At 35.2% G+C, this 9,100-nt stretch overlaps 2 protein-coding genes across 2 annotated transcripts; one reads left to right on the top strand and one right to left on the bottom strand.

The window, feature by feature from the left end:
- Positions 1-892: 892 nt before the first annotated feature.
- LOC107848808 (two-component response regulator ARR2) lies at positions 893-3,609 on the top strand. Its single transcript, XM_047401340.1, has 4 exons — positions 893-1,095; positions 1,163-1,516; positions 1,927-2,003; positions 2,135-3,609. The coding sequence occupies exons 1-4, from the start codon at positions 1,029-1,031 to the stop codon at positions 3,104-3,106; spliced, it is 1,470 nt and encodes a 489-aa protein (XP_047257296.1). The 5' UTR covers positions 893-1,028; the 3' UTR covers positions 3,107-3,609.
- Positions 3,610-5,248: 1,639 nt separating this feature from the next.
- On the bottom strand, positions 5,249-8,490 carry LOC107851233 (GATA transcription factor 16). The gene is made up of 3 exons (XM_016696176.2): positions 7,585-8,490; positions 7,328-7,462; positions 5,249-5,927 (listed from the first exon to the last, which is right to left on the bottom strand). The coding sequence occupies exons 1-3, from the start codon at positions 7,618-7,620 to the stop codon at positions 5,586-5,588; spliced, it is 513 nt and encodes a 170-aa protein (XP_016551662.2). The 5' UTR covers positions 7,621-8,490; the 3' UTR covers positions 5,249-5,585.
- Positions 8,491-9,100: the final 610 nt, after the last annotated feature.

Below are 9,100 nucleotides of genomic sequence, written 5' to 3'. Positions count from 1 at the left end.
TGTATAAATTTTAAGTATTTTTGTGTGTGTTTTTAATGCAATATTTGTATAAAGTTCAAGTATTTTGTGTGTGTGTGTGTCTGTTTAATGCAATATTTGTATAAATTTCAAGTCTTTGCGTGTGTTTTAATGCAATATTTGTATAAAGTTCAAGTATTTTTGTGTGCGTGTTTTATGCAATATTTGTATAAAGTCAAGTCTTTTTGTGTGTGTTTTAATTTGAGTTTGAGCTTTATTGTTTTGGAGAAATTTGTATAATTTTATTATGTGTACATATTTATTGGAGTTGTTAACACAAATGAACTATTTGAGCAAAAGCTATAACGTCGAAACTGGGGTCTAGGGAAAGTATAGTGTACGCAGACCTTACCCCTGTCTTGCGAGGTAGAAATCTGTTTTTGATCGACCCTTGGCTCAATGAAAAGCTTGTCAATTATAGCGTAATCTATTGCACTTTTTCAAGATTTGAGACCGGCAATATGAGTAAGCTCACTCGAAAGAAGTTAGTTTAACCATAAAAAGTACCCCTTCTTTTCTACTTTATGTGGCACTTTTATTATTTGGAGAGTCAAATAGGTTCTTCTTTGATCAATGTTTTTTTAAATGTTTCGAACTATTAATAATTGCAGACTTATTATGTACTGTCCTGAGCCGGGGTTCCATCGGAAACAGCCTCTCTACTTCATCTACTTCATGTACACTTTACCCTCCTCAGACCCGACTTTGTGGGAATACAGTGGGTATGTTGTTTTTGTTGTTGTATAGTACTTATTATGTAGCTTCTAATACGTAAATTTCGTTTCTGAAAACTTGAAGATTCTATGTCGGAATGCTTGTGTGGATGTTTCTTAAGACCCTTTGAACTTTATCAAATATCTGTAGGTTGATATGTTGATCTTAAGCAGAACTTCTTCATTCAAATTTAATGGTTTTTCTTTGCAGTCACCACGTGTGAGCACGCAGAGGTTGCATTGTCATTGCTCCGCGAAAACAGAAACAACTTTCACTTGGTTATAAGCGATGTGCACATGCCAGACATGGACGGATTTAAACTTGTCGAGCTCATTGTACTGGAGATGAACCTCCCTGTTATAAGTGAGTATCCTGTTTCTTGTAGTTCTGTACAAACTACGCTCGCTCCTAAACTTTTCTGTTTGTGTAGTGATGTCCGTGGATGACAGTAGAAGTGTAATTATGAAAGCCGTGATTCATGGCGCACATGACTATCTGGTTAAACCGGTGAGCATTGAAGCGCTAAAGAACATTTGGCAGCATGTTGTTCGACAGAATAAGGACGAGTGGAAGGGGAAGATTTTGGATCGATTAGGAAATGTTGAAGGTGCTGAGTCTAAAGAAGGGAGGCTGAAAAGCTCGAAGAAGAGAAACGACGAGGAGGAAAATGAAATCGGAGAAAGGAATGATACGAATACAGTGAAGAAGGCGCGTGTACTTTGGTCACCGGAACTTCATGAGAAGTTCATACAAGCTATCAATCAACTCGGAGGGGACAGTAAGAGTATGAACTATCTTACCGCCTTGTTTTGGAAATTTATATGAACTTTTATGTTGTCGATGTAATTCTATGTTGTTCCGAATAGACAGAGTTCTTACCAGCTGAGTATCGTTGTTATAACCTAGTTTCTGGCATGTATTGGTAAATTTTGTTCGAGTTAGAGACCTCATTTTAGGCGTGTGATTCCTCATCGACAGAGCTAGTCCGTACCTGATATGAATTCCATAGCTCTGTCAACTTGTACGTCATAAAACTCTTACAATACTAAAAAGTTGTGTGGTAATGAGGGGTCTGTCGAAAACATTTGGTACCTGATAGCTAGTGATATTCAGTAGTATTAATCAACAGTCAATATTATCTTCGTATATATTTGTGTATTCCGTGTTTTCTTAACTCTTTATCTACGCGTACAGAGGCAGTTCCCCAGAAAATTCTGAAACTGATGAATGTTCCGGGGCTAGAAAGAGAACACGTTGCTAGCCACCTTCAGGTACTTTTTTTCCCATTTCGACAATGTAGTATCATGCATACGAAACATATTTTGTGATCGATTGAGTACTTGTTAGTGGTGTGATTGATTGATTGATTGAATACTTATTTGGTGGCGACCATTTGCTGCAGAAATACCGACTGCAACTACAGAAGAATCGGAGTGGACTGGAGAGTGGTTTCATGTTACATTCGGAAGTAACCATTGGGACACTGCTCAACAATCTTGATGTTCAAACTCTCGCACCTATGGATCAACATCCTGTTCAAAATCTTACTACCCACCAGGGGCCGACGTGGGTTAGGCCAAAATCTCCCATATTTATCAAAGAGCCGACATGGGGTAGCCCTACAACAAAATCTCCCATATTTATGCAGAGAAACCATTTAAGCTTTCAAAATCCGGTGTTGAGATATCAAGGTCCGCAACAGATGAACAATAGCAATAAGCAAGTTAACTTGCCTTGTGGAATTCCAACAACTGAACAATTCTTGAGAATGAATATTCCAGTAGCACGGATTTCTCAACCACAGTTACGAGTTCAGAATATGCTCAGTGAATCCAATAAGATCCTATCACAGAATGGTATTGTAGACGATACAAGAGATAGTATGTACAATCAGGTTCCCCGAACAGCAGTAGATTTCTCATTGAATCAAAACATACCGCTGGCAGGAACCAACTTTCTTTTGAGTGCCAATTCAACTGTATCAGCAACTACGGAACAAGTTAACGTTGGTTATGACAATTTCAGCGAATTGTGTCAACAAAAGGCACAGGACTGGGGCTTACAAAATGTTGTTGGATCAACCTTTGATGCCTCGATGGAGCAAAATGGACAGAACTTAAATGCTCCTATTGCGGAAGCAGTTTTCTCTAGTAGGCAAGAAATTGGACATGTTAATTCTATCGATGGTCCACAAGTTAACTCAGTTAGAGCAGCTGAAAGATATACCGATTCAAGCTATCAGAGCACTATTTTTCTTGAGCCATTTGAACAAGATAACGACCTCATGAGTGCCCTTCTCGAGCAGGTTAGTCTTAATTTGTTATCTTTACCTCGCTTCAATATTAGTTCTTATGTCTCGTATTTCAACATCTAAGTTTATAACTGCTACATTTTACTGACCACGATCAATTTTCTGTACCAGCAGCACGAAAGTACTGTTGGACAAGTTGACAGTGTGTTTGGTCACGATGAAGTTGCATTCGAAAATCTTCCAGTGTAAGATGTGAAGAAACTCTGGTTTCATTCAAATTTTAGACTTGGATTCTGGATTCAAGTCATGCGTATTGCAAATATTGCACTCTAAACTTAAATAATTTAGATTTTTTTTTTTCTTCGTATTTTCGAATTGGTTTTAGTGTACAGAATTGAGTTACAATTGCTATAAATTAAAGTATAAGTTTTTTGAATTTTATTAGTTTGCTCGTTTATCTTATCAATTCCTGTTGCCAGCCTCTTTTGACTAGTGAATATCCCATCGAGTTCTGTGAGTTCAACTGAAATCATTTCGTTGTGCATATAAAAGAATTATCTTTATTATAAGTTCATCGACTATGAATATCCCTCTCGTTGTGATCTAGCTTGGATTTAGTCTTGCAAGGCTTTTTCATATTGATTTAACGTTTTCTCGTAAAATTTTCAATTTGCTCGAAGGAATCTTTAGATTGTGACTTAAAAGGTTCATAAATTATTAAGAAAAATAGAAAGGAAGCACCAAAAATAAAAGGCAAAATGACGTTTTGGACCCCTGTACTATGTCGGTTTTGTAAGTTGGACACTTCTACTTACATATTTATCATCTGGACCTCTGAACCCACTAAAAAGCAACATTTTGCCAAAATAAAATCTAGTCAAAGTTTCATCTTTGTCCCAACCTATTGCTCACTAATTTGGATGTTAATTTTCTTTTTTTATTGAAACAAAATGTTGCTCGAGAATGAAAGTGTTGAAAACTTGAGGTCTCATGTTCAAATTTCAAAGGTGAATCTTTTCATTTGTCCGACTCATAGTGGATAGAGTTATCTCATATTTATTGCTTGTCGAAGATGACAAATATCACGTAAATTTAATTGAGATGTGTGAAAGCTAGCCCGAACGCCAAACAGTTATCAAAAACAAAATATGATCACAAAATAGTGCTCATAAATGAGAATAATGTGATCATAAAATAGTGCTCAATCATGAAAAAAGAAATTGGTACAACAATAGCTTACTGTAATCATGTGATGAATGCACCCACCAAAATGAGAAAAATTTTACAATATGATTGACATGTATTGTTCTGTTTGTGTAATTATAACTAAAAATTACGTAAATACATAATTTATATTTCCAATATTACAAAAATCTCAATTTCCTAAACATATTACAAAAATCCTAACATATAAATAGAATATTGTGTATATGTCGGCTATGTTATGTATATTAATAGAGAGACTAAAGAAATTAAAAAAGTAAAAGAGAGTATAATTACTTCTAAAAAGGTTGATATTTATGTTATTTATACTAATTATAATAATAAAGAAATAATAGCTAGTTTTCTTTTATTTTTAATTAAATGATTTTGAATATGTTTATACACTTGCGAGTGTTTATGTTAAGCTTGTTGAAAAATCTCAATTTCCTAAACATATTACAAAATTCCTAACATATAAATAGAATATTGTGTATATGTCGGCTATGTTATGTATATTAATAGAGAGACTAAAGAAATTAAAAAAGTAAAAGAGAGTATAATTACTTCTAAAAAGGTTGATATTTATGTTATTTATACTAATTATAATAATAAAGAAATAATAGCTAGTTTTCTTTTATTTTTAATTAAATGATTTTGAATATGTTTATACACTTGCGAGTGTTTATGTTAAGCTTGTTGAAAGCTTACGAATTGTCTAGAGACGTGAGTTATGTTTATGTTAAGCTTGTTGAAAGCTTACGAATTGTCTAGAGACGTGAGTTGTGAGGGTTCAACGTCCATCTCAGTCTTCGTAGGAGATTTGATATTTATAGTCGGATTACAATTGAGGATTTCAATTTTTGACATACGTTCCTTCTCTTGTGTTATTCTATCTATACTTTACGTTATTATTTCATTTTTCTTTGTTGTCCCTATTTTTGTATTGTTTTCAATTTCATGTTTTACATCTCCTATCATTTCACACAAGATTCGAAAAAGAGTCATTACTACTACTTCCACAGCTCAAATTCGTAATTTATAAATTATAAAAGGCAACAAAGATAATGAATTCAACTTAGATTAAAATTAATTAAATTAAATTGAAACTAACAAGACAATTCTCAACCCTACATTCTTGTGAGCTCTCAAATTGATTAAGCTCTTTTACCCTACCAGCCCGAAAAAGGTACTACAATCACTGCCATTAGTACAACCAACTCAAACCATTACCATTCAAAATTCTACCTACCGGCTCGAAAAGGTACTACAATCGCAGCAATAAGTACAACCATTTTCTTCTTCCTCTTCTATCATTCAAGATTCTATCTATGCATCTACTGACCCGAAAAAAGTACTACAATCACTGCGATAAGTACAACCATTTTTTTATCTTCTTCGTCTAAGCGTAAACGGAACCACAAGAAAGAGCCATCAACAAGAACGCCGCTTGTTCTTCTTCACTCAATTTCCTTGTATGCGTTGAGTTCAATTTTGGTCTACCGAAATGCAATGCTCGCTTTTTGAATGGAATGCATTCGTTCGTCTCGACTACTGCTTTACTAGTTGTACTTTCTCCGCTGCTGCTTGTACTGCTGCTGTTACTACTCTGGTTCTGATGATGACGAGGATGATTGTCGATGCTCTTATTTGAAGATTTCTTTGCCTTCTTGTCTTCTTTGTTCAATCCCAAAAGAGCTCTTCGCTTCTTCCGGCTCCTGATCCCACATGCATTGCATAAAGACTACATTCACCAGCAAGATCAAACCATTAGATTCAAAATCTTGCGAGAAAAAGCATAGAAACTTGATACAAAGTCGCCACCATATACAATACTCCCTCCGCTCCAATTTATTGGTACAATCACAGCTCAAACATTTCTTTTTGTTGTGATCACGAACAATCACAACACAAACATGAACTCATTTACTACCCAAGTCGAGACTATAGACCAAAACCTATATGTTGTTTGAACTCTTCAAAAGAGACTTTAGGTGCATACATCACCCAAAAGTAGCACATTTCTTGGAAAACGGACACAAGCGCAGTGCAACATCATAGAATCCAAGCAACTTACCAAAACCACAAGCACAAGATACAGGTCATGCCACTAATAAGTATTCCTACTACATGTAGGGAACTTTCAAGAATTCAATCCAACTAATTTCCAAAGATAATCTTTCAACAATAACTTGAAGATTTTGTTTCACCACACATATACAAATATGCAAATCAAATTACCATTTCAAACTGAAATAGAAGTCGCTATCATAAGACAACAATGACAACAACAACAACATACCCCATGAAATCCCATAGTGGGGTCTAGCCATCTAGATGAGGGTGGCGTGTAAACAGCCTTGGCATATATCGACTCAAGTAAAACATCACTACCATATGACAACAACATACCCCGTGACATACCATAGTTGGGTCTATGGAGGGTGGTATGTACACAACCTTAGCGTACATCAGCTCAAGTAAAGCATCACTATCATATGACAACAACATGCCCTGTGAAAACCTACAGTGCGGTCTAGGGAAGATGGTATATACACAACCTTAGCATATATCAGCTCAAGTAAAACATCACTAGCATATAACAACAACAACAACAACAACATACCCCATGAAATACATTAATGGGGTCTAGAGAGGGTGGTATGTACACAACCTTATCATATATCAGCTCAAGTAAAACATCAATATTGTATGACAACATACACCGTGAAAATCTATAGTGCGGTCTAGGGAGGGTGGTATGTACACAATCTTAGCATATATCAGCTCAAGTAAAACATCAGTATCATATAACAACAACAAATCCCACCTTATCATCTATCGGCTCAAGTAAAACAGCATACTATCATATGACAACAACAACATACGCCACAAATTCCCTCAGTGGGTTCTAGGGAGGGTGGTGCATAAACAACCTTATCGTCTATCGGCTCAAGAAAAGGCTCAAGTAAAACATCAGTATCATCTAACAACAACAACAACATACCCTGTAAAATCATATAGTGGGTTCTAGGGAGGGTGGTGTGCAAACAACCTTATCGACTATCGGCTAAAGTAAACCATCACTATGATATGAGATAAAGCACAATCCAAAATCAATTGATTAAATGAAGATCTACTGACCTTAGGTCCAGCAGGTCCACCTCTCCAAAGAGGAGTTTTTGTGGTTCCACAATCAGCACAAGTTTTCTGGCTAGTCTCTAATGACACCCTTTCTGGAGTTTTGCTTTGACCACTCATCTCTTCAGTTTCTTGAACCTAAAAACCCACAAGAACAAATTCACATCAAACATTAATCCAAACCTCAATGCACTAAAGCTACCGCTACGCATATGCACACAATAAAATGATGTGATCACATGAAAATAACAAAAGGTTACCTTATGATCACCCACTTTATCACTTATATCCACCATTGGATCGACTAAAAGATCACCTTGATCACCCGTACTCAACGATCACAACTCACGATTATACGCGATTTTACTAAAAACTAAGCAAGACCCAAATAAGGAAATGGTGAAAAACAGCTGAACAATCAATTTTATCCCCAAATCGAAGAGAAAAACAACTTGATCACCACTGTACAGCAATCACAACTCAAAATCAAGTCTTTTTTTTACCAAAAACTAAGCAAGACCCAGATGAGAAAATGGCAAAAACTAGCCGAATAAAGACTTTTATCCCCAAAATTAGCAGAAAAAAATCAGAGATCACCCCTTCTACTTCAGCTAAATAGCAAAAACTAAGCAAGACCCAGATAAGAAAATGGCAAAAACTAGCTAAATAAACACGTTTATCCCCAAACAAACAGAGAATGAAAATCCAAGAAAAAAACAACACGTTATTCACCACTGTTCAACGATCACAAAACTCAAAACCAAGTGTTTTTTACCAAAAACTAAGCAATACCCAGATGATAAAACAGCCAAAACCAGCTGAACAGTCAATTTTCTCCCCCCAAATTAGTAGAAAAAGGATCAAAAACTCCTTATACTTCTGCAAATACACCCTATTCAACGATCACACAACTCAAAACCAAGTGTTTTTCACCAAAAGTAAGCAATACCCACATAAGAAAATAGCCAAAAACAACTAAAAACAGCTAAATAAAGATTTTTAAACCCCCGACTCAAACCTCAACTTCAACTCTCAAATATAAAGAAACTAAAGGAAATATAGCTAAACCGACATTAAAAATGAAGAAGAAAAAAAAGAAGAGATAAAGAGAGGCTGCGAGAATAATGTAGAGAAAAAAAAAAAAAGGAGGTGATAATGATGAAGAAATAAAGGGATAAAAATAATGAAGAGGGGTTTATAAGGAAGAGTGTACGGAAAAACCCTAGAAGGTTTTGGATATGAAAAGACTAAAATACCCTTAGGGATGATTTTTTGTTTAATTTGATTAATTTAATTTACCCGCCAAAAAAATAAAGTTTGGGATATAATTGAAAACGGCGCCATTGATTTGGGAATTTGGGGTTTGGAGGGATATTTTTGGCAATTTGAGGGAAATTTTATTTTGTATTTGCCGCTCAACTACAAAATTAGGGTTTTTATATATACGAGTCGTTTGTTGTGACGTATAGGGTGTAATAATTTTGAAATAAAATGTAAAATTATTTTATCTCATATTTGATTTGAGATATTAGTTAATATCGAGATTATTTACTCCACTATTTATATCTTAGGGGTTCATTTGGTATGCTGTCTTTTACGTCTTGGTTTACTATCGTCAGAGACGGAGCCAAAATTTCTGTTGAAAGGGTTCGAAATTTGAAGAAAAACTCATCGAAAATGATTCAACATCTACAATATATACATAAAATTATTTTAATTATGTATTAATAATATAATTTTCCATCGAAGGGGTTCGTCCAAACCCCCCTTTAATAG

This window comes from Capsicum annuum, chromosome 12, assembly GCF_002878395.1.
Source record: "Capsicum annuum cultivar UCD-10X-F1 chromosome 12, UCD10Xv1.1, whole genome shotgun sequence".
Classification (NCBI taxonomy): Eukaryota; Viridiplantae; Streptophyta; class Magnoliopsida; order Solanales; family Solanaceae; genus Capsicum; species Capsicum annuum.
Note: the sequence above shows the minus strand (reverse complement) of the source record. Positions and strands in the feature narration are given on the sequence as shown.

Bases quoted from the DNA above. Each gene is read 5' to 3' on its own strand.
- LOC107848808 (XM_047401340.1), top strand. From the start codon at position 1,029: ATGCCAGACATGGACGGATTTAAACTTGTCGAGCTCATTGTACTGGAG. The intron at 1,517-1,926 runs GTATGAACTATC...CTACGCGTACAG, and splicing joins ACTCGGAGGGGACAGTAAGA to AGGCAGTTCCCCAGAAAATT. The intron at 2,004-2,134 runs GTACTTTTTTTC...CATTTGCTGCAG, and splicing joins ACGTTGCTAGCCACCTTCAG to AAATACCGACTGCAACTACA.
- LOC107851233 (XM_016696176.2), bottom strand. From the start codon at position 7,620: ATGGTGGATATAAGTGATAAAGTGGGTGATCATAAG. The intron at 7,463-7,584 runs GTAACCTTTTGT...GTGGGTTTTTAG, and splicing joins ATAAAGTGGGTGATCATAAG to GTTCAAGAAACTGAAGAGAT. The intron at 5,928-7,327 runs GTCAGTAGATCT...TGGTGAATGTAG, and splicing joins GTGGACCTGCTGGACCTAAG to TCTTTATGCAATGCATGTGG.